General features: G+C 38.2%; 1 protein-coding gene and 2 pseudogenes across 6 annotated transcripts in view; all 3 read right to left on the bottom strand.

Annotated features, from left to right (window-relative positions):
- Positions 1-26,575, bottom strand: part of SCML2 (Scm polycomb group protein like 2) — a 108,051-nt gene that overhangs the window by 42,271 nt on the left and 39,205 nt on the right. For all 6 annotated transcript variants that reach the window (XM_059680521.1, XM_059680523.1, XM_059680524.1 and 3 more), the window contains 2 exons: positions 16,010-16,253; positions 2,504-2,709 (listed from right to left, as the gene is read on the bottom strand). In XM_059680521.1, the coding sequence (XP_059536504.1) occupies positions 2,504-2,709; positions 16,010-16,253 (450 nt within the window). The remainder of the gene's footprint in view (positions 1-2,503; positions 2,710-16,009; positions 16,254-26,575) is intronic.
- On the bottom strand, positions 1,013-1,731 carry LOC132224682 (small nuclear ribonucleoprotein-associated protein N-like; annotated as a pseudogene).
- LOC132225226 (SNRPN upstream reading frame protein-like) lies at positions 1,951-2,163 on the bottom strand (annotated as a pseudogene).

The raw sequence follows: 26,575 nt of genomic DNA, 5'->3' as shown, positions 1-26,575 counted from the left end.
TTGAAGCCTTACATTGACACGAATCCATTCCCCCAACCCAAGACTTTATACTATAACTGTTTTATGCATTTTATCTATGTATGTTATAAACCCTATAATTATTGTTTTAAACAATTACATTATTTTAAAGATATTAAGAAGAAAAATGTCCAAAAGTCATTTGTTTATTTACCCAGAGATAAGCTTTCTTCAGCATTTCTTATAGTGCTTGACTGCCAGTGATGAATTCTCTATGCATGCTTTATCTAAAAATGTAATCTTTTAGTTCCCCTTCAATCTTGAAGGGTATTTTTGCCAGATACAAAATTTTGTATAACACCGCTCCCTACTGTGTGTACTCCAACCCCCCACCCCGCCCCAGAGTCTGTCAGTTTCCATTCATTCTCCAGTGTCTTCAGGTAGCTGCTTTTTCTATTATTTCCAGGTTTTAGAGTTGCTTTCTTTTTTAAAAAAATATATTTTATTGATTTTTTACAGAGAGGAAGGGAGAGAGATAGAGAGCTAGAAACATCGATGAGAGAGAAACATCGATCAGCTGCCTCCTGCACACCCCCTACTGGGGATGTGCCTGCAACCAAGGTACATGCCCTTGACTGGAATCAAACCTGGGACCTTTCAGTCCGCAGGCCGATGCTCTATCCACTGAGCCAAACCGGTTACGGCAAGAGTTGCTTTCTTTGAGGAAGTCAGTTGAATAGAATATAGATCTACCATCATTAAATTTACCACACTGATTTCCCCAATCCCCCCAGTTTGAAGTATAATTTATGTACAGTAAAATTCATCTCAGACTTATTTGTAAAATATACTGAGTTTTAAATAAACTGTCTGAACATAAACACGCTCATGCAGTACTTTCAGAGTGGTTTTGGAGGTTCTTTCCCAGTTTAATTGCTCTATGCATTTATTAGCAAATATGAACGCAGCACAGTGGGGACAAAAGCTCACAAACACTCCACACAGTTTTACAAGACACACGGCAGGAAAAAAGTAACTAAGGATCAATAGTACCCTAGGGTCTTGGTGGACTCATTCCTGAGGGAGATGGACCTCTTCATTCCTGGAGGGGGCATGACTATTGGCATCCCTCAAGCAGGGAGAAGCCCAACTGGTTATCCCATGGGTGGCCTCATACCAGGTGGAGAAGTAATAATGTATGGCGGTGGGGTTACTTGGCTCATTGATGTGGGGGGAGTCCCTGACTAATGGGTACTGAGTTGGGGCTCCAGCAATGCTGCAAGTGGCTGCAACTGCAGCAGCTGCTACAGTGTCTCTTCCATGTGGAGTCATTACCTGCTGGAATGGTCTCCCAACCCCTTAGACAGAGTCTGGTAATCCAACAAGAACCTGAGGAATTGGAACACCAGCTGGTACTCCTCTGCCAGTGGCCCTGCCAACTCCAGCACCTCCTGCAGCTCCAACAGGGGCACTCAAACAATGCCAGTATCTTTGGAGGGACGTACCTCCACACTCATGGAAACCAAGTTCTCCCCATGCAGCACCATACCCCAAACCTGCTTTTCTTCACATTCTGGCTGCTTCACATTACATATGTGTAATACCCTTTGGTCTTAAGGATCCTGCAACTTTACTGTAGATATTTGATTTGGTTGAACAGCAATCATGACTGTGGGAAAGAGCAGCAAAATGCTGCAGAACATATAGAATGAATTGTTTCCTTCAAGATGGCCAAATCTTCATTGGCACCTTCAAGGCTTTAGACAAAAACATATGGACTTGATCCTCTGTGATTGTGATGAATTCAGGAACATATGTAATACCCTTTGTAATACTTTAAGCAATAAAAAAAGACCAAAGGGTAGGCTACAGACAAAGAGGTATGATGCAGATTTTGCTACAAACAATGCAGGCTGGGGCAGAAGCTTCCAACAGTAGGTGGAGCCTGGTTTTTTGCTTGGAATCAGCTACCTGGGATGTTTCAAGACTGCTTTAACCATTTCCTGGTGTGTCAGCTAAGAATGCCTGCTTCAGTTCTGCCTCAAAGTCCACCACTGGCATTTGCTGCTGCTGAGATGGCACACTCTGTTGCTCAATAGAGGACAGCCTCTACGTTTGTCCTCTTGCGTTTGAACTGGACTTCCACCTCTGGTACATGCTGATCCATAGTACATCTCAGTGTAAACGGGCCCTGGCCCATTCCATCCCACCACTGGCCACTCCTCAGAACACAATATCAGGTATCTGTAGTGGCTACACTGCTCTGCGCTGGACTCACAGCTGCAGTGCCAGCTAATCTCAATATGGTTTTTAAGAGGTCAAACACTATTCAAAGTTTTACTTTTACCCAAGAAAAGAAGTATCAATCTCAATGGCTATGTAGGCCATAAACAGCCGTGTGTGTGTGTGTGTGTGTGTGTGTGTGTGTATTCTTAGTAAACTCCTAAAGGGCTTCATCATACTCTTAGTAAATCTTAACTATATGTTATAAATAATAAGGCACTACACAGACCTATAATACAAATTAGTAGAAGGCACAACAAACCTTTTTTGGGACTTTTTTCTTTGGTGTGACATTTTTAGCAGTACTTTCTTTCTTGGGGGATGGAGGATGTCCAGGTGATTTAAGCCGTTCTGACTTCCTGGTCGGTTGTGTTGGGAGTGCTACAGCAGTTTTCTTTGAAGACTGCATTGACTGCTGGGTTGCTTTGGAAAGGGAAGACTGTCTTTTAGCTGTAGTCTTTGTAATAACTGAGTGGGGAAAAACACAACACAAAAATAAAATTAAAGTAAATGACATAATTAAGGTATTGTCTTTTTACTACTCAAAATAAATATAAATTAATCTTTAACAACATTCCAAAAGTTAATCATTGAAAACCACTTAAAATAAAGGAATGATTTAAAATGAAGTTTTAGGTATTTAGGATTTCTTATTATCAGGAAATAATCTAATTCTCCAGAAAAAAAGTAAAGAGGCTTTTATAAGAGCAGCCAATAACTTTAAATTTAGTGCACTGAAAATTTCTATTTACCTTTTGTCTGCTTCTCATATTTTTAGCCCTTTGCATAGAGAAGAGTTCCTCCTTCATTATCATGAAATTATGCTAATAATTATGCTATATGCAGGAATCACTTTGTCCATCAATGCAGAAAAACATAAAGCAGCTACCAATAGCTCCTGCTTTATCTTTCAGAGGCCAGGGGAGTCCCCTGCACTTGATTTTTAACGGCTAAGGCACATTATCTTCTTATATGTATGTCTAATAACAAAGCTTCATATACTACAATATAGACGCCACATTAACATTGTAATAGAAGGACCACTATCAAGCCCAAGTGATTTAGATCTACTAGCCCAACCCAAACTGTTTTAATATTTCAAAGAGCCATTACCTGCCATATTATTTTAGTCTATGTTCACAATTAAATATATATTTTTAGTATTATACCCTAATAACTTCATTACAAAAAAATGAATTTTACACACAATAAGAAGTACTAATGTCAAACAAAAATTTTTCACAGGATGAGTTATATAAATAAAACATTTATACATCTATGCAATAATCAACTACTTTTATTTTGAGAGCTTCATTTTACAACTTGAAACAAATCTACTACTTTGCTCTTCCCATATTCAAGGCCTAAGTATAGATCTGACTGGCCTTCAATGAAGAATACCACATCTTCCCTGCAGCCTTTTTATCTACCTTCTATCACCTACCATGTCAAAGAGATGGAAAATTCTTCTCTCAGGGGCCAGAGCAAATGGAGAACCACTTAATTGTCACCATCATTCCTCCCTACCCCCATTTAGAGTAATTCATCTACTTACAACATTCTCTTCTTCCTTCCTTACCATCATATACCTCATGCTCCACTCTCACTTCCACTTTCTTTAATAACTGCAGTATTCAAATTCACATTATTTCCTCGTACACAGTCTCCCTGTCATCATCTTCTTGAATCTAACCATCATATTTCTCACACTTCATCATCCTGACCACATCATTGGATATTTCATCTTCTCCCTAAAATGTTTATACTTAGTAATTTCTGGAACTCTTCTACCTCCAAGATAACCAACTGTGCCCAATTTCTATATATCCAATATCCTTACTTATCATCTTTGCTTCCTACCAACTGACCATGCTTTTATTCCTTTTTTTATCCTCATTGGAGAATATGTTTATTTATTTTAGACAGAGAGGAATGGAGGGAGGGAGGGAGGGAGGGAGGGAAGGAGGGAGGGAGGGAGGGAGGGAGGGAGAGAGAGAGAGAGAGAGAGAGAGAGAGAGAGAGAGAGAGAGAGACATGTGAGAGAGAAACATCTATTGGTTGCCTCTTATATACACCTCGAGACTAGAGACTGAACCTGCAGCCTTTTGGCATTCAGGACAATGCTCCAACCAACTGAACCACCCAGCCAGGGACTAACCATGATTTTCATTCTCTTTGAGATATAGCCACAAGTCCTGTCAATTTCAGCCCTATCTATTAGCTTTCTCCTGGCTTTACTTTACTCCCTATCAACCTGCACCCAACTATCCACATCCACCAATACCCTCTAATTAGTATCATTTACTGTATTACCCCTTAATCTCTGACCACATCCAGCATGTCAGCTCCCACCTCTAATCACACTAGCGTTTGTTTTCTCTGGGCCTGAGCTATACAAGGGTCAGCAATCTTCTTCTGTAAAGGGCCAGATAGTAAATATTTTAGGCTATAAAGGCCATATACAGTCTCTGTTACATATTCTTTTTCATTTCTTTATTCGTTTGCTTATCTTTTTAAACCCTTAATGAATATAAAAACCATTCTTAACTCATAGGCTACATGGGCTGGAAGTGGCCCTTGGGTTGTAATTTGCCAACTCCTGCTTTAGAACATTAGAATATCACTGATGGCTATAAAATCCACACTACTGGGGATCAAGCCTGCAACCAGGCATGTGCCCTCACTGGGAATCGAATGGTGACCTCATGGTTCATAGGTCAATGCTCAACCATTAGGCCACACCCACTGGGCTAAATCTTTACTTCTTGACAACCTATTCATCCCCACAGTTCTGGTCCAAGTTGACTGAGCAGAACATAATCACAAAAGCATCTCTGCTGCGTAAGCAGTTGACTATCAGAGACATGTACATAGTATTCCATTCATAGTAGCCGGGGCACTCTCTGTCCTGGTCAGACACTGCCCACACCTCAATCTTGCCTTGCACAGGTCTCTGCCTATCACTTTTCCTTTTATCATCACATACTCTACAATACTGCTTTTTCACCTTCTCACTTTCCTACTGTGCCCAAAACAAGCATTAAAGTCCTTTTTAAGTCCCCCTTCATTTAAAAAAGATTTGTTTTTTCAAATAATCACTACAAGGGAAAGGATGGAAAACACTAGAAAAGTTAGAAAGAAAAAAAGGTCTCTAATTTTTAGTAGTAGCTGTACCAGTTTTTATGGAAATGAGACTTGCCTTTTCATCTTTTAATCCTCTGGGACCTTGCACCAAGTTATCTATTCTAACCTGCACAGTTCCCTGCTCATTTACTAAGCAGAGATGGTTTGGTCAATATGGTCAGAGTCCAACAGTATGAATAAGTCCAGCCTGTTACTACCTAAGCTCCTCCATCGTCCTTTCTGAGTCTCCATGATGACCTATGTAGGTTTCCCTCTCAATACCAAGAACCACAGTTTTACAGAATTAAAAATACCTCAAGCAGATAATAAAAGGTAACTCCCACACAGAAATAAATGACTCATTCACTTGAAAAAGTAAAGATCTGCTTTTGGGGTCTCATAGAACATCCCAATTTGGGAAGTGGTGCATGTCTTTTCCAGCAGCTTTAAAAAGATGGTATCTGGACAACTAAACCAAAATCAAATATACTGAAAGGATCTGAAGCTTCAATGCACTCCCCTCTCCCCCTTTTCAAAACAGGACATGGAGAGCTAAAATAAACAGATTTTTAAAAAGAGAGAGAAAAACTCTTCATACACCTTATAACACGTACCTTAATTTGAATAGAATAGCCTATCTTAAGGTTATTGAAAAGTTGTAAAAATGTTACAGGAAAGAAATTCCCAAACACAATTAAAAGGTTAAAGGATAACTCTCTAACTTAAAATACAAAAGTCCAGCTAAGCTCTTTATCTCCATACCTAAATGACAGTGCCTCTTGGCATACAAGCTAAATTAAAATAAGAAAATCGAATTTAGTAGAAGTTACATGGTTTTCTTATCCTGTTATATAATTATATCTCATAAGTATTCAACCCAGAAAGGAAATCAAGCTAGAAATCAGAAATCACAGTTAGAATTTAGAAGGGCTTTAATTTAAGAGTGTTTTTAAAATATACTTGTTTTCTACTTGCCAATCATAGATGCTTTGTACACTACTCCCTTCAGCTTCATGAGTATGCTTCCCATAAAGACCTTTTTTTTTTTTTTTTTTACAATTCCTCCTCATAACTGCTCACTTCAAAAAAACCAAGATTTTGGTCACAATAATATTATTAAAGAAGATGACCATTTCTAAAACCTTTAATATTTTAAGAAAAAATGTTCACATGAAAAGAAGCAACTTCAGTTGTTTCATTTCAGGTCAATTCCTATCACCTAAGCCTTTAAAATCCATTCAATTTTTAAACCACAACATTTTTTCTTATTGAATGACTTCTATAGAGTGATTTCCATAATACTATTAAAAACAATCACTGCTATACTTTCCACAGAACACATTAAATGTATTGACACAATATTTACTTGGTAAAATATGGTATCCACATTACTGTATCATAAACATACTTTTACTAAGTCTCATGTATTATCAGTGAAAATTATATTACTCAAAGCTACAGAAAAAAATTGCCACACTTTTCATTACAAACTGTAGATTTAAATGATCAAATCTAACTTACAATCGAGTTGTTCCTTTTTTATTTAAACAATTTTTATGGTTGAAATAATCAAACTGACTTTTCCCTTGTATCATAAAACAATTTTTTAGAAGTGACTAATCAAATAATAGTGCTAAAAATTAATAAGTGATATTTAGAATAAAACAGGGTCTTTGAGATCACAGACATGACTGGGATGTTTAATACACAAAAGCTAACAATGCAGACAATGAATTTCTTTAACCACACTTCAATTACACTACAAAGAAACTTTGAGGGTAATCCCACCTTTGGAAATAATCCAGAGAAACAAACTGTTGCTGCACTTACCATAAAGGTGATTTAGGTTCTACTCATGGGCCTCCGCCTTTATCAGGAATAAAACTGCCCTTCTGAAGAAAGCAAGTCAACAAAGCCCATGTTGCCTGAGCAAGCCTGAATTTCTAGCAAATGGGGATGAAGTTATTTGCATTTGTTGGTTTAAGGGGGTGGGAGTGGGAGGAGGGGACTAAGAGGACTGCTAAAGTAATTCACATATTGTCTGTGGACCCTATAGGCAGTGATCATCAGTCACCTGTTCAAACTTCCTTCACTACTGCCTTCACAGAGGAACCAAAGGTGACCCTGGGTCAGAGAATTTGGAAAGAAATGAGAAGACATGCAAAATCTAACTGCAAACCCATTGCCTCTGTAGACAAAGTTATCCCCACTGGACCACATGTCCTAAAAACCAGGACATTTTAATAGTCTCAAGAGAACTTGTTAGAATATATCATAGAATAGAAACAAGAAAGAAGCTCCGGGTTCTGCTTGCAATTATTGAAATATTTAGCTAAAACGCTTAAAACAGAAAAAGGGCATTTGTTTTCTTAAGATACTTGTTTGTATCATATCTGTCTCATTAGCACAAGCAAAACATTTATTGCAAGCTGTACCTATAAAAAAGAAAATATCAGCTGTTTTAAATTTCATGGCCCTTGAGTGAATAATTTGGGTTGACAGCATTTTGAACTATTTCATGTATACCAAACAAGAAGATTACTAAATAAGCTAAGTATATTAGTCTGTATTTTAAGCTACATTGACAGCAAAAATTTAAACAAATATTTTAGTGTTTACTGTGAAGCTTTCTGGTGGGACTGGCACACCTTGAGCTTTTTACAACCTTACTTATGAGTACTTCTGTTACTTTTATCCCACTATAACAGAGATAGGGAAAGTGCTGCTTTATGTGTTTTTTACTGAACATACACCAATCATATTTTTTAAAAAGGGGGGGGGAAGTTAGTAAATATATGTACTAAAAACTGTAAGATCATCATTTAAAATTTAGAGAAGTACAAGATTTTAGACACCACATACTCCTCTGCACAAATCTGAACAACGAGCAAAATCAGCCATAATTTCGGGGGGGCGGGGTGGGTTTTTTTTAAATAACAAAGAAGTGGGGGTGGGGAGTAGCACTACTTCTTGTTTGCTCAATGAAGGCTTTCAAATATTTCTCAAAAGACTAACTTTGAATCGGTTCAAAAAATATTACATAGGAAGGGCTTTGAAAAATAAGAATACTATATAAACTGATTAGTTAACTTTTAAGAAAGATGAAAAGTCTAGATTTTAAAGCCCACTCCCATAAATTTTAATTAAAAAAGTGAATCCTACACACACTTGCATGCATACATAAAATAAAATAAACAGCATTCAAAGAAGCAAACAGTGCCCAAGATAATTACATTTAAAATCTATTTAAAAATTTTTGAAGTTCATATTCATAAAACTTATGTCTGAATTAGCAACAAAATAAATCTAATATGACAGTTCTATCAAATATTCATTATCAGAAATGTTTTACAAAGTGTGAAAGAAATGTCATGTTTACCATGAGTTCCACTTGTAAATTAAAGCTGTTTCCCTGAGTGGTGAGGTAAGTATTCAGGGACTCAATAAAATGAAGGATTTAATCAAGAAGAGTTAAGGTGGTCACTGATGGCCTATGGTGCCACTACTCAGGAATGCTTGGCTACACCTTCCTGATTGTAGGTTTTCCCCTCTTCCACAGTTCCCTTTGGACCAGAAGAATTTCTCTATACCCTTGGGATTCTGCAACTTTATACTCAAAGCATCTGGAAGTTTGCTGCCCTCCTTCCTGGTTTGTATGGTCATAACTGTTTGAAGAATTAAGCTACAAGATGACAGACACTTCACACCAGTGTGGGTCATTTATTTACAATCAATGATGCATAAACCTGAAACTAAGTTAAATAAAACTATTATGTTCAAAAGTTTAATTTATATACTTAACTTTAAGAGTATTTAAGTACCTTTAAAGCCAGGAAGAATGGTTTAAAATGTAGCAATTTATTTCTTAAAATTGTTAATATCCCACAATATTAGAAAAAAATAATGCTGGGACAGTTTTTTTTAAATATTCTGCTTCTCATAGCACATGAACACAGACAATAATGTGCTGAAGGCCTAGGGGAACCGGGGGCAGGGTGGGAGAGGCAAAGGGGGTGAACTGAGGGACATCTGTAATAGAGTCAACAATAAAAAAATTCTCTGCTTCAGAATTTCTCCAATTTCTCAAATGATGAAAAATCTACATTTACTGTGTTCATAAATAAAATTATAGAAAGAAAATGTTTAATGACACAAACTAAAACAAAAATAAATAAAAAGAACAATAAATAAAATTATAGAAACATAATAGCAACTTATTTGTTTATAAACTTCCCCAAATAAAAATAGTAAAAAAGAAAAGATTTTTTAAAAACGCCTTCAAAATTATGGTAGTCCCAGTTCTGAATCTAAGTTGCTAGATTCTAAGTTTTTCTCCTTCCTGTATTGATAAATATTTGGACTTGAATGAGATGACTGGCTGTAATTCCTCTAATTGTATATGCTGGAGACAAAAGAAGGGCTTGCAAGGCATTCCTAAATATCATTTTTAAGAGAGAACTAAGATATAAGATACAAAGAGGGGACAAGTTGAAACAAAAAAGTAAGATCAACTAAATTCTTCACGAAGAAAATCTACAATGGGACTTGTTTTAGTTTGCTTGACTCAGCCTTCTTTAAGTTGCCAAGGACACAGCAGCACAGATCTTTCCTCCTCCTCACCCTGTATTGGTCTCCAGAGTAAGTCTGGTGAGCTGTGACAGCACCAACCAGAAGCAAAGGGCCTTGAAAGATTGTTAAGGTCATAACAAGAACCAAGAAAAGAAAACCTAAATAAACAAGAGGGAGAAAAAGCCACACAGCTTGCTGAATTTTCTATCCAAGGCATGCTTCTCATTGGTGGATTGATCATGCAAATCATTGGTGGATTTTTCTACCAATGATTAGCCTGATAGAACTTGGCTGTTTCTGATTATAGAAGTGTTAACACAGGGAGGAAATTTTTATTTAAAAAAAAGTTTTATAGTAAATTAAATTTTATTACTATTCTTAAACAGAAAACTAGTAAAGCTTAAATAAGTAGTTTTTAATGTAAAGTCAAATCAAGTGGCATTCATGGATGCCTCACTACATTTCTTTAAGAAATCATGTAAGTGAATTAATTGTCGTTAGTCATTTATTATTTGAAAAAGTTTTAAGTGATATATCCTAAAACTAGTGTTGAAAAAGCAATTATATAACGGTTGAAAAACAAACATTTCTAGTGTGTTTAAGAATATTCAAAATTAACAAAAACAATAAATATTTTTAATTTATGAAATTGAATTAATTTATTATTTATAGCTTTTTAAATTATCTAACTCTAAGGCCCTTAAATTATTTAATATTCAAGTAAATATATTTAATATTTCTGTATGTTTTTAAAGACCATTTAAAGGTTTCTAAATTTCACTTTAACTGGTGAAATGTCTAGTGGGGTAAAAAACAGAGCAGGTAGATCTCAGAAAGTACTGGTGAAACAACATTTTAAAAAACACTCTGCATCTTTTATTTACTCAACTCTCTAAAATCTGGTTTTTCAAAGAAGTATACTAATCGAGAAACCAAGATGGCGGCATAGGTTAACGCCAGAGATTGCTGCCTCGAACAACCACTTCAGAGATATAACTAAAGGACAGAACAGACATCATCCAGAACCACAGGAAGGCTGGCTGAGTGGAAATTCTACAACTAGGAGGAAAGAGAATATCATACCCAGACTCAGAGGAGGCGCAGTGATGAAGTGAAATACTCAGGTGCGGAGTGCGCGCGCGGAGCGGACTGGCGGCGGAGGGCGCGGTTGTTGTTTTCAATCAGGAGGGAGTTTCAGACTCTGAGCTCCAGATCCGGGCGAGTCTCTGGGGACCCAGACTCAAACGGGAGAAGCGGGACTGTCTGGCTTCGGTCGGAACTCGAAGGCAGCTTTCTCTCCGAGGTTTGCAGCGGTTGCTGGGACTCTGAGAGGCAGAGACCCCAGGGACGGAACTGAGAGCAGCCATAACTGCTTGCTCCGCCCGCCCTGTAGATCCCCGGGGACCCGCCCTGCCCAAGCCCTGTGCAGAGTCATTTGCCGGATAGCCTCAGGCAAACGCTAGATTAGCACCGCACTAGAGATCCAGCACAGAAGCTCTCCCACTGCAGACACAGCTGACTCTCATAGCCAGTTAGCCTGGAGGTCAAATCACCCCTGGTATTACGGACAACAATCAAGGCTTAACTACAAGACTGCGCACAAAGACCACTAGGGGGTGCACCAAGAAAAGATAAAAAAATGCGGAGACAAAGAAACAGGACGCAAATGTCAGAAATGGAAGATATAGAGCTCAAAACCACACTTTTAAGGTCTCTCAAGAACTGTCTAGAAGCTGCCGATAAACTTAGTAAGGCCCTCGAAAAGACTGGTGAGACCGCCGATAAATGTAGTGAGATCCTCAAGAAATCTAATGAGACCCTCGATGTTGTGATAAAGAACCAACTAGAAATTAAGCATACACTGACTGAAATAAAGAATATTATACAGACACCCAACAGCAGACCAGAGGAGCGCAGGAATCAAGTCAAAGATTCAAAACGTGAAGAAGCAAAAAACACCCAACTGGAAAAGCAAAATGAAAAAAGAACCCGAAAATACGAAGATAGTGTAAGGAGCCTCTGGGACAGCTTCAAGCGTACCAACATCAGAATTATAGGGGTGCCAGAAGATGAGAGAGAGCAAGATATTGAAAACCTACTTGAAGAAATAATGACAGAAAACTTCCCCTACCTGGTGAAAGAAATAGACTTACAGGTCCAGGAAGCGCAGAGAACCCCAAACAAAAGGAATCCAAAGAGGACCACGCCAAGACACATCATAATTAAAATGCCAAGAGCAAAAGACAAAGAGAGAATCTTAAAAGCAGCAAGAGAAAGAAACTCAGTTACCTACAAGGGAATACCGATACGACTGTCAGCTGATTTCTCAACAGAAACTTTGCAGGCCAGAAGGGAATGGCAAGAAATATTCAAAGTGATGAATACCAAGAACCTGCAACCAAGATTACTTTATCCAGCAAAGCTATCATTCAGAACGGAAGGTCAGATAAAGAGCTTCACAGATAAGGAAAAGCTAAAGGAGTTCATCACCACCAAACCAGTATTATATGAAATGCTGAAAGGTATCCTTTAAGAAGAGGAAGAAGAAGAAAAAGGTAAAGATACAAATTATGAACAACAAATATGCATCTATCAACAAGTGAATCTAAGAATCAAGTGAATAAATAATCTGGTGATCATAATAGAATCAGGGACATAGAAAGGGAATGGACTGACTATTCTTGGGGGGGAAAGGGGTGAGGGAGATGCGGAAAGAGACTGGACAAAAATCATGCACCTATGGAAGAGGACAGTGGGTGGGGAGTGAGGGTGGAGGGTGGGGCTGGAACTGGGAGGAGGGGAGTTATGGGGGGAAAAAAGAGGAACAAATGTAATAATCTGAACAATAAAGATTTAATTAAAAAAAAAGAAGTATACTAATCACACTTTTACTTAAGACCACTAATGAGCTCTCTTGACTTTTATGCTGCATTTGATAGTATTGTATATTTACTCCTTAAAGTCTTTCCTCTCTTGTTTTTTGGGGGGACCAATCTATTTACTCTCCTACATTTATGTATACTTTTTCTGTGTCCTAAATTAGCTTCTATCTTCTACTCATCCCTCACTTTTGTATTTCTCAAAAGTTTGGGCCTCTAACCATGTGCAGTGGAAACACCTGAGCTTCACTCCGGACCTACTGGTTCAGAACCCATGGATATAAGTTCCAAGACATCCGCCTTGTAACAAGCTCCCCCAGGTGATTCAAGTGTGAGAATTACTGTTTTAAATGTTGAGCCAGGCCCTGGCCTGCGTGGCTCGGTGGTTGAGTGTAGACCTATGAACCAGGAGGTTGCAGTTCAATTCCTGGTGGGGGCACATGCCTGAGCTGCAGGCTGGATCCCCAGTTTGGGATGTGCAGGAGGCAGATGATCAGTGATTCTCTCTCCCTCTCTGAAATCAATAAAAAATATATTTTAAAAAATAAATGTTGACCCAGGAAATCCTTTCATTGGTCCTCTTCTACCTCCACCTGTTACACATGCACAATTAAAATTACACCCCAAATTTCCACTACTTACTACTATCGATAGGATGTATAAGCTGCCACTTCCCCCTGCCAGCACCTATAATCGCACCTGATGCAAAGAATATTTGTTTGATGAACACGAAGACTCTCAAACCTGCTTTGTCAAACAAGATCTATCCTTTTTAGGCTCCATACCTGCATATGAAGCTCTCCAATGGACATATCCACCTGGACGTCCTAAAGCTACCCTGAATCAGTTAGGATTCAGTTCAGTTAACAATAACAGAAAAACCTAAAAGAATAGAGGTTTATATAACATAGAAGTTTATTTCTCTCAGGTAATAGTCTGGAACAGGGTAGTATGAAAATGTTGCTCCACAAAGTTCACAGAGACTCTGACTCCTTTCTACTTTCCACTCCACTATGCCCAGAATATGGTCCCCATTTCATGGTACGAGACAGAGCTCCACCCAAAACAACCACATCTCTAGCAGCAGGACAGAGCAGGAGGAAGAAAGAGAGATGGGTACATTCATCTCTCTGTAATACACATCCTGGAAGTAGAACACACTACCTGTACTTTTATTCCATTGACCAGGACTTAATCTAATGATCACATCTAATTGCTAGAGAGGCTGTAACTGTAGTCTTTATGTTAGGCAGCCAACTTGTATTACTAAGAAAAAAAGGGAGACCAGATGCTGGAGGACAATAGCATTTATAGCCACACATTCCAAAGTCACTGTGTCACAAACTGAACTCATCAGTTTTCAAGATAAACTGTGTGATTTTAACCTTTGTGATGTGTCTACTCTACCTTTATCTCCATTCCCCTTACCAAACTCTTTCTCCTCTCTTAATAGTCTTATCATGTGTCTTTTTGTGAAGCTTTTCTTTAACCAACCACTTTTACCTCCAGCCTAAACAGACTGGATGTCTTTGAACCAACTTCATATCTAGCATACACCTCTATTTTTACATTTTTAATTCTATATCATATTTTTAAATCTATCCCTCCATTCATCCCTCTCCCAATAGAGAGCAAACTTCTTGAGGACAGAGACTATGCCTCATTTATCTTAGTATCACATGCATATAGATCTGTATCATACTAAATTTTACAAAAATCAATCACTAATGTCTGCTTCATACAATTATGGCAGTAAGAAACTGTTAAGAGTTGCCTAATAAAAAGAACATCATGGTATGTAGTATTGTGTTAAAGACACAAATTACAAAAAATTCCTCCCTTATCTGTGGTTTGCTTTCCATGGCTTCAATTACACATGGTCAACTCCAGCCCAAAAATATTAAATAGAAAATTCCAAAATAAACAATTCATATGTTTTAAATCATGTGCCATTCTAAGTAGCATGATAAAATCTCACTTCATCCTACTCCTACACAACCAGGACATGAATCATCCCCTTGTCCAGCATCTCCATGCTATATACGCTACCCACCATTAGTCACTTAATAGCCATCTCAGTTATCAGATCCACTGCCATGGTATCACAGTGTTTGTGTTCAAGTTACCCTTATTCTACTTAATAATAGCCCCAAAATGCAAGAGTAGTGATGCTGGCAATTCAGATATGCCAATTAGAAGCCAAAAAGTATATGTATGTATAGGAAAAAACATAGAATATATAGAGTTGGGCAGTATCCAAGGTTTTAGATATCCACTGGGAGTTTTGGAACATATTCCCTACAGGTAAGAAAGGACTAATGTAATACGGCTACATGTGCTTACCTCTACTCCCTTCCTCCACACAGCTTACCTACTAATTTTCTACATCCATTTTCTCTTTTTCTAGTATAAATAAATTTAGTGAGGTAAATTTTAAGTATGTTTACATTTAATTCCACTAATAAGTTTGTATTTAACTTAGGCCAATGAATGGGTTATGTGCATGGACCGATCTTAAATCTCAGCAGCTATTCCACTCTCAGAAAACCAGGTTAGGCATGTCTACGCCCTTGAAAGAGTCACCAAAAAAGTCCAATGTTTTGATGACTTTTCTCTGAAAGAAAATATCCAGAAAATCATAGTATTCAACTTATGAAACACAACATCACAACTGATAAACCCATGACTAAAATAACATACTAACCTATGATGGCTTCCATAGGGTCGAAATGTTCACTGATGTGTATATTTTACTTAAGACTATCAAAGTATCAATTTAATTGTAACATGACCAAAATCATGTAAAACATATATGTAATAATTGTTATGCCCAACCTTTTAAATTCTATCTTCTAGATATAAACAGTGGAATACCATGTGTAATTTTAAGTTTAATATCAACTATAAAGGAAACTAAGTACCCCAAAGTGCTTATAGCAGCGAGGCTTCAATGGTCCAAGAATAGTTCCAGCTTTGCACATATCTCCAGTGTAGACTGTCAATTCAGACTATGATACTGGGTTGGCCCTCAATAAGTCTAATCACAGTCTTCTTTTATCTCCAGTTCTCTAGCCTGGACAGTGCCCTCATTGTTCTGCCTGTGGCTCCAGTGGGTATGAAATGCTAACCTCAATGCCAATAGCAGTTATATATATTTTTAATAAAATAAAAGAAGATGTAGTTACTTATTATCTTACCATTGGCTCCTGGTGGTTGCAATACATCTCCTGCCAGACGACACCATCCAACTGGGAAAATATCTCGGCAATAGTATTTGCACCAGTAATCAAAAGCTCCACTCCAGCCATCAAATGTGATATGAACTTCGTCTCCTCTAACACCTCCAATAGTTGCAGGACATATCATATCCGGATTCTTTTTGTCTACAGCTTCTAGTTTCATCCCCACTTTAAAGTTATTTAGAGGTGGCTTTGGTGGTTCCTATCAAAACATTTAAAAAGTTTTCATTGTTTAGATATATTAAGAAGCATTTGCTTAATTGATTCTTAAAACCTGTAGCAACTAAAAACTGAGTTCTATGCTTATCAATTAAAATACAGGGAAAAAACAGTTCTTAGAAATCGCTCTGCAGCCCTGTTCTACAACATCGCACTTACTCTGAAGCAGAGCCAAGAACCTGGAAGGAAACAAAACCAGCGTGACAGTAATTTAGACATTCATTTACTCATTCATTCAAGAAATATATATATTGTATACTATGTACCAAGAATTCAGGATTTATTGGTAAACAAAAATATCAAAGATACCTGCTCTGGTAGAGCTTAAATTCTAGTGGTGGTAGTAATAGGGTTAGGGGCTGAATGGGGGCAAAGGGGAGAAGCAATTAATAAGAAAGTTTAAAAGAGGGAGTCAAACAAATCAATAAAAATTATAGGTGGTAAATCTATAGAGAAGGCAGACACAAGAACATGAAAGTCATATATATCATATATTCATAATATATTGGATATGTATGATATCCAATCCAGAATACTTTAAAAAGTATGCCTTAGTTTCAAAAGTTAAAGCATGCAAATGCTAACAGGATTCTTAGAAAGCCCAGGTACTCTGTTGAAAGCAACATCTTTTCTTTCAATTTGCATTTTATCCTAGTAAATGACACCATCAGCTCCCTAATCATCCAAGCCAGAAGCCTGGAAATAATTCTAGACCAGTGGTTCTCAGTCCAACTGAACATTAGACTCACCTGATGGCTACACCACAAAAGAAAGTATTAAACTGGTCTTGGGTGGGGCCCAGGCATCAGCACCTTTTAATTTCCCAGGTGATTCTAATGTCCATTCAAGGCTGAGAACCACTGCCCTGAAAACATCCTTTCCCACTAAAACTCACATTCAAAGACCACAACCTGCCAATTCTACCCTCTAGATCTCTACAAAACTAACATTAAAAGCTAACCTTTAATTAGTTAGTATATGCCAAGACACTGTTTTCTATATATTAATTTAATTCTACCAATACCCTATGAATTCAGTGAAATTATTATCCTCATTTTACAGGTGATAAAACTTATGCACAACTGCCTAAGAATACAACATAATACATAATATCAGAGTTAGATTTTAAACCTAGGCAACTAACTCATTGCAACACCTTACCCCATCATCTGCCTGGCCAACTAACTCCAACTCATCCACTTCCAAATCACAGTTCTCTTGGTCTCTTAAGGCTTCCATGACCAACTCCTGCCCACTCCTAGGCCCACCTCAGAGGCACTCTTGCCTTCAATTGTGAAACTACTATTGGAATGTGTTCACTCCTCTATGAGATGAATGGATTCTCAAAACAGGTACTACATCTTATTCATGTTATTTCCAGCACAGGACCCAACAGCAAGCAGTTAAAAAAAAGAATGAAACAAGGAGTCACCTAAAGAACAGTTAACAAGCTCCCAACTAATTATTTCACCAAGATAGGCCGAAACCGGTTTGGCTCAGTGGATAGAGCGTCAGCCTGCACACTGAAAGGTCCCAGGTTCGATTCCGGTCAAGGGCATGTACCTGGGTTGCTGGCACATCCCCAGTGGGAGATGTGCAGGAGGTGGCTGATCGATGTTTCTAACTCTCTATCTCTCGCCCTTCCTCTCTGTAATTATTTCACCAAGATATAATTTAAGAAACATATCTGGTAGGTTGGTCCCTTTATAAAATGCCTCTTTAAACCCATCTCATTATCCATATTTTTCCACTGTTATCCTTTATACTCTTGCAATTTGAAAATTCCTTAATTATTAGCCATCAATGTCCTTTTTAATTACATATTTTTAATTTGATTCTTTAAAACCACCCTGAAAGTCAGCAGAACAAAAATTAGCTTGAGCAAATATCAAAATATTTAATAACTAAACAACTGGTAAGAAACAGGATTTACATATTGCCACTAAAGACCAATTATCTGTTACCATATATGGGGTACAGGGGGGCATACTTAACAAAAGATAACTTGATAGTTGATAAATTTATGCTGGACATTCACAGAATGCAGGAAACATTCAAGGCACACATAAGGTTCCCAGGACCTTAAAATGTCATATGACAGAATAAAAGGAAAAACTGTCTGTAGCAAAGCAAATTAAGCTCAAATGGCAGTACACACTTTTCTGCCATTTACTCTCTAAAGATTTTCATACTATTTATTAATTCTTCTAAATTTTATAAACTTATCTATTTTACTTACATCAGCATACCCATACAAACAAATATTAACAGACTCTGAAAGAAAACAAATCTTTTTTTTAGATTTTTAATTGATTTTTAAAGGCAGAGGAAGGGAGAGGGAAAGAGAGAAAAACATCGATGTGAGAGCAAACAGTGATCGACTGCTTCCTGCATGCACCCCCCGCCCCACCAGAGATCAAGCCCGCAACTCAGGCAAGTGCCCTGACCAGGAATCGAACCAGCAATCTTTTGGTGCACAGGACAATGCCCAACAAACTGAGTCACAATAACCAGGACACAAATCTTTATTTTTGAAAAAGGAAACTGCTCTTTTTGTATAACATAGTAAATGAAAGGGCTATATCTCAAAATAAGGTACCTCCAGATTTAGATAATTAGCAAAATGGTTCCCTCTGCTGCCCATGAAAGGTAATGATACTGCTTTTAAATGATTTTAAAGAATATGCTTTGCCAACATTAGTTCTTGAATGACTTCCTAACATAAACATTTAATTTGCAGAAGCAATAGTAAAATAAACAAGGGGTCATTGTCTTTTACTGTGAGAAAAGTGATTCTGTTCAAGAAGGTAGCAGTAAAGAATGCTGTTTTAACCTCCTTCCTCACTTCCCTACAATATGGTTCTACTTAAAGGATATTTCTTCCCAAATCCCACCAACTCTGAAGCCAATCTCAGTATTACCTGCATTAATCCTCTGCCTGAAATATTCTTACCCTTATAACCTCATGGTTCATTCTCTCCCTTTCTTCAGATATTTACTCAAATGGCACCTCCTCAGCAACACCTTCCTGACTAATCTAAAATGTCACCCTCCCTTATCCTTAGTGTATATATAACTATGAAATATAATATATTCATACTTTATTTAGCATGGTTTGTTATACATTTCCCCAGCTAGAAGGTAAGCTTCATAAGGGCAGGAAAGGTGTTTTTTACTCTTTTGTATAAAGCTGTATTCCCAGGCCAGTCTACCTCTGACCACAAACTCCTATCCTTAACTTCTACTTCCTTACTTTTAATCAACTATTTATTTGACCTCATCAAGAAGTCTAGTCCTTTAACCTTCATTTATCCATTTACAAATATTTACTGAGTGACTACTACATGCCAGACATTACTGAAGGTTCTTGATATATATTAACTAGCAAAACAGATTTAAAAAAAAAAAGAACACCCTTGTGGTGCTAGTAAAGAGAAAGATAAGATACCATGATAAAATAAGTAAAATATATTCTATGTTAGAAATAAGTGCTATGCAAAAAAAGAGAACAGAGAAGAATAAGGGCCAAAGAACATTGTATAGGAAAGATTGTGCGATTTCAAATAGGGTGATCAGGACAACCCTCATACAGAAGGTGATAGTGAGCAGAAACCTGAAAAGAGGTGATTATTAACCATGCAGCTATGTAGAGGAAAAGTGTCCCAGGCAAAGAGAACAGCCAGGGCCTAAAGCAGGAGATGTGTCTGAAATGCTCGAAAACAACAAAGAAGCAAGTATGGCTAAAATGTAGTCTGCAAGTATGAGAGCAGAAGGAAACAAGGTCAGTGAGAGAATAAAGGGTCATATTATGTACAGTGGTGGAGGCAACTATGAGAACTCTGGATTTTATTTGGAGTAAAATGGAGAGCTCCTGGATGGTTTTGAGCAAAGGACTGATATAATCTCACCTTTTTTTTCAAAGGAATATTCTGGTTGCTGTGTTGAGTACCAACTCTAAGGTTATAAATAAAGAGACCACTGAGGAGGCTGCTGCAGTAATCCAGGTGAGATATAAAAGTAGTTTATACCAGTCTGATAACAATGGAGATGTCAAGAAGTGGTTGTATTTTGAAGGTAGAGCCATTACGATTTCCTTATGAACTGGATACAGTGTGTGAAAGAAATAATCACCAAGGTTTCTGGCCCGAGGAACTAGAAGGATCGTTGCTACTCCCTGAGATGGGAAAGGCTGCAAGAGGAGCAGTTTGAGATATATATTAGATATTCAAGTGGAGATGTAGAGTAGGTAGGCTGGATATACAAATCTGAGTTGGGAGCAAAAGGTCTAGATTGGAAACACAAATTTGAAAAAGTCATCTGCATATAAAGTGTATGTAAAGACAGGAATTAGATGAGGTCACCTAGAAATTAATAAAGATCAGAGTTTCTCAACCTTTGGCCATCTGAGGCCAGACATTCTGTTGTGGGGGCCGTCCTGTGCACTGTAAGATGTTTAGCAACATCCCTGGTCTATACCCACTAGATACAGGTAGTATTCCTACACAAAGTTATAACAACCAAAATTGCCCCCAGATGTTGCCAATGTTCCTTGAGGGCAAATCACTCCCCTTCCCAGCTGAGAGCCACTGATATAGATTAAAAAAAAGAGAGAGAGAACTAAACACTCTAACATTCTATCACACCTTTTCAATTCCAGGTTACAGAGCATCCTGTCACCACTTTCTCCTCAGCACCCAAAACCAACTTATTGCCTTGTGCTTGTTCTGTTATCTCCAAATCTTAGTTCAATATCATATCCAGTTTACCTATATATACTTATTTGCTGAGCACTGATGAAGAAAAGTCCCACATGCTTATTACATGTAGTGCCACACATATTTAGTCTTCATCTTTAGCTGAACCCTCCAAAATAGCCATGTATGCCTAGGCTGTTACCTCTCCAACCCCATACAAAAGACTAATAATGCATCCTCATTATATGTTTATTATTTTATTTGTTAACTGACATTCTCCCCAACCAGAGAATAAGCTCTCCATCTCAATGTTAAAACACAACAGACATTCAGTCTATGTATGAATCCTCCCCTCCAATCTTTGTCAGTTTCCTATTTCACAGAGTAAGAAACTGATGCCATCAGCAATGAACTCTATCAATATTCTGCCCCCACAATTACAAATTTAACTATATGTAAGGGTACTGTTCACCTAGTCTTTAGTTCTTACTAATGTAACTGATGACCTTCCTATCCACCAAATAGTAAGGAATCAGCTTTCCCCTTAACTGACCTCTATTAAGTACCTAATATGAGTGCTTATACATTATAAAGGTGAGTGGGCATTTCTCAAGGTTCTAACATTGACGTTCCTTTCTTCTCCTATAAATTCTGAACTAGCTCATTCATGCTCGTGGCTTCCATTACTATCATTTAAACTAAAAACTCTCAAATCCAGGTACTCAAGTAAAACCTTGTTTCTAAGTTCTAAACACTTTACTTCCAACAGTCTGGTGGCAATCATCCTTCCTCAAATTTCCCAGAGGCATCGCAAAATGTCTAAAACAAAAACCTCATCTTTCCCTCTATATTTACTCATCTTTCTGTACTTCCCAAACTTTCTTCATTCATTTAACAAATAGTATGTATTAGGACCAATGAGAGGCACATGTTAACTGTTCAAAAGGAACTCAGTCTAGGAAACAAGGGACAGTGAAAATAATGAAAAAGCACAACTAGAGTCCCAGTGCACAAATTTGTGCATGGGTGGGGTTCCTGGGGGAGGGACTGCAGGAGGTTGGCCAGCTGTGAGAGATTGGCTGTGGGAGCACACTGACCACCAGGGAGCAGCTCCTGTGTTGAGCGTCTGCCCCGTGGTGGTCAGTGCGTGACATAACGACCAGTCGACTGGTCATTCAGTCAACCGGTAGTAATGGTCGCTTAGGCTTTTACATATATAGATCCCTACATAGATTGAAATATGCACAAAGTGCTACAGAAGAATAAAAATGGAGAGGAGGAATTAGAAAAGGTATCCTGAAGGATTTAATACCTGACATAAATCTTAAAAGAAAAATAGGAGTTAATCAGAGATAACCAGCTCTGAAAAGAAACATGGTACCAATAGGCTAATACAAGCAATTTAGAACGTAAAATCCAAAGAAAGCTGTGGCAGCCATAAACCAGATCATAGGTACCTTAAAGGCCATACTGACAAACTTATGCTTCATCCTGAGTACAACTGGTAACTTCAAAAGAGTTTCAAGCAGGGGAATGATGTGGTAAGGCTTCTGTGTCAGGTATTTCTACCAGTTGTGTGGAAAGGTGAAGAGCAGAGGCAGTCATATGACTGAATAGTCCAGGCAAGAGGAAAGCTTGTACAAGAGGCAATGGTGGTAAAGTGAGAAAGACGACACACAACAAAGAAATAATTAGGAAGCTAAGTGGATGGGCCTTTATAATTCATTGGCTATACAGAGGCCATCAAGAAGGAAGAGTACCCACAAATCAGTAAGAGTAAAAAAATAAATCCAATAGAAAGACAGGAAAAGGCAATAATCAGGCACATTACTACAGAATAATAAAAGGCCATTAAACACATTTTAAAAGCTCAATGAAAATTATAACAAAGGGATACCATCCTTATCCCCAACTCCCAAAAAAAGATTCACAAAATTTTAAAAGATTTATAATATTCAATGTTAGTGAATGTGTGGAAATACAAACAGACCTACACACTAGTAGTGTAGCATAGCTTGGAACACCATTTTGGAATGCAATTTAATAGTATATATCAACACTTAAAGCATACATTCCCCTTGAACCAGCAATTCTATTTCTAAGAACATAGCTATTCAGATAGATAGATAGATAGATAGATAGATAGATAGATAGATAGATAGATAGATAGATAGATGCAAGAATGTTCACTGCAGATGATTTAAACAAGAATATGGAGCGAACCTAAATATTCATCCTTAGGCAGAGGTTAAATCAATTATGGTAATCCATCCCACAGAAGATTACCTGAAGTATATATGAAATGAAATCGAAAGAATTCCAAACTATACATAATTTAGGGGGGAAACTAAATCACAGAACAATATATACAATATATTCCAATTTGTTAAAAAAAATAAGATCACATATATATTTGTGAAAGCACAGAAAAAGGTCTGGAAGAACACAAATAAAACTTCAATACAGAGAGAAGAGTGGAATACAGGAATGGACAGGATAAAGTGATACTCATTTTTCACTCTAGCTCAGGGTTGGGCAAACTTTTTGACTCGAGGGCCACAATGGGTTCTTAAACTGGACCGGAGGGCCGGAACAAAAGCATGGATGGAGTGTTTGTGTGAACTAATATAAATTCAAAGTAAACATCATTACATAAAAGGGTACGGTCTTTTTTTTTTTAGTTTTATTCATTTCAAACGGGCCAGATCCAGGCCGCGGGCCGTAGTTTGCCCACGGCTGCTCTAGCTAAATGTATAGTTTGATTTTTTGCCCCCACACAAACATGAACTACTTTTATAATTTTTAAAAAGAGCCAGGCCAGTGTAGCTCAGTGGTTGAGCATCGACCTATGAACCATGAGGTCACAGTTCAATTCCCAGTCAGGGCACATGCCCAGGTTGACGGCTTTATCCCCAGTGTGGGGTGTGCAGGAGGCAGCTGATTGATGATTCTCTTTCATTAATGATTTTTCTATCTCTTTCTCCCTCTTCCTTCCTCTCTGAAGTCAATAAAAATATTTTTAAATGAAAAACAATGTGTATGGCAAGTGGCTTGTCACTAGATGATAAACAATTTGATATGTAAATAGATTCAGTGGCTTTTCTAAAGCCACAACCCAAGCTAATAGGTGTTTAATAAAAACTACTGCTAGCCCTTATAGTGTGGTTAAATGGTTACAGCGTCAGTCTGCACACCGAAGGATCTCGGGTTCAATTCCCAGTCAAGGGCACGTCCCTGGGTTGTAGGTTTAATCCCCAACCCCAGTCAGAGTGCATGCGGGAGACAACTAATTGATGTGTCTCTATCACATCAATTTTTCTCTCTCTCTCTCTCTACCTCCCTCTGCTAAACATCTCCTGTTATTAGCTACTAGTGGCCCAGTACACAAAATACGTGCACATTAAAAGGGGATTAGCTATTCTTACATATACTTTACATATTGCCCAAAGGGCTTGCAGCATTTGCCTGTGTTCTTTCATGCTGCTCAAAGCTGCACTCAAAAAAATTTTTTTTGCAATGCAGGAGTCATATTTTTTGAGAGAAGTCTATTGATTTTTAGAGAGAAAGGGAGAGAGACATCAATGTGAAAGCTCAACATCAACTGGCTACCTCCTGCACACCCGCTATTGGGGATCGTGCCTCCAAACCTAGGCATGTGCCCTTGACCAGAAATCGAACCAGCAACCTCCCAGTGCATGGGACAATGCCCAATCAACTAAGCCACACTGGCCAGGGCACAGGAGTCGTATTAATTGATGTGTCACAGCCTTATGTCCTTAACCTTCTTGATATGAATAGTTGTAATAAAATTTAAGTGACTATGAGAACAATTAGGATAACAGTTGAGAAAGAAATATTTGACCCATAATTTAACTAAAACTTGGCTTTTATTCATTGTTTGCCAACATGCTATACTCTTTCAACAATTTCTCAAGAGCATAAACTAGTTTTGGAATTTTCCCTTTGTTATATAACAAGTATTTCCTTATAACAAATTCATTCTGATGGCTTTTTAACATTCTTTTACTTCTAAACAACAAATATGAGTAACCTTCAAGTGGTTTTATTGGCCCATTACCATTTTCTTCAATATCAAAGGGATGACTAACATAACTAAGTGAGAGGGAAGCTTCACTTATGAAAGTAAATAAAAAATAGCAATGAACATCTGCTTCCAGTGGAACACTCCTTTCATATCTAAGGTCAAGAAAGGGGGTACTAATTCATTTTGGCTAGTGGATGATTATAACAATAACTTTTTTGTTAAATAACTTGCTGTCATGGGCTGAATTGTGTGCTCCCATCAACTACAAACCAAGGAGAGAGGACTCAAAGAAACCAAGCCTGACAACACCTTGACCTCAAACTTTTATCCTCTGGAGCTTTGAGAAAATAAATTTCTTTTGTTTAAGCTACTGTTAGGGGCTTAATGTGTCCTCCAAAAATTCATAAATTGAAGCCCTAACCCCCAATATGACTATTTAGGGCTAGAACCTTTAAAAAGGTAATAAAGGTTAAGTGAGGTCATAAGGCTGGAGACTGTTGTCTTTATAAGAAGAGAAAGAAAAAACAGAGATTCCTCTCCCTCTGTGCATGTCCAGAGAAGAGACCATGTGAAAATACAACGGAAAGGCAGCCATCTATAAACCAAGGAGAAAGGCCTCACCAGAAACCAACCCCAATGGCACTTTAATATTGCACTTCTGACTTCCAGAACTGTGAAAAAAATAAGTTTATTTTGCTTAAGCCACCCAGTCTGTGGAACTTTGTTATGGCAGCCCTAGCAGACTAACAAATACACTTGCCAAACATTAAATTTAAAAAGCATTTTTGCGTTTTCATGTTAGAGAAGACAAAATATTTAAGTATCCCATCTACACTAATAAAAGAGAAACATGCAAACTGGTGTCACTCCGCTACCCTTCCCATTGGCTAATCAGGGCGATATGCAAATTAACTGCCAGCCAAGATGGTGGCCGGCAGCCAGGCAGCTGGAAGCTAACAGGAGGATTGCTTGCTTCAGTGACAGAGGAAACCAACGTTCCCTGCCTGCCTTGCCAGCCTCTGAGCTGGCAGTTTGAAACACTGTTACAAATATAGAAGCTAAACAAAACCCCAGAAACCTGCTTTCAGCCAGCCGGGATTCAGCCAGCAGGACTGCAGCATCGTTTCAATTATAGAACAAACGCAGATCCCTGCTTTCAGCCAGCCGAGATCTCAGAGCTGGAGTTGAAACAGTGTTTCGATTATAGAACCCAAACAAACGAGATACCGGTTTTCAGCAGCAGAGATCTCAGAGCTGGAGTCAAGCCTCAGAGCTAAAGCTGGCCCAGAATAAAAAAAAAAAGAAAAAAAGGAGCGGTTGGGAGCTTCAGTCACCCGCCAGCCTGAAAACAACCCTCAGCCCCTCACCCAGACTGGCCAGGCACCCCAGTGGGGACCCCCACCCTGAAGGGGGTGTGACCAGCTGCAAAGAGCCATCATCCCCTCACCCAGGCTGGCCAGGCACCCAAGCGGGGCCCCCACCCTGATCCAGGACACCCTTCAGAGCAAACCAGCCAGCCCCCACCCGTGCACCAGGTCTCTATCCTATATAGTAAAAAGGTAATAT

Source organism: Myotis daubentonii, chromosome X (genome assembly GCF_963259705.1).
Source record: "Myotis daubentonii chromosome X, mMyoDau2.1, whole genome shotgun sequence".
In the NCBI taxonomy this organism is placed as follows: Eukaryota; Metazoa; Chordata; class Mammalia; order Chiroptera; family Vespertilionidae; genus Myotis; species Myotis daubentonii.
The sequence above is the reverse complement of the archived record's forward strand: the minus strand, read 5'-3'. Positions and strand labels throughout refer to the sequence as shown.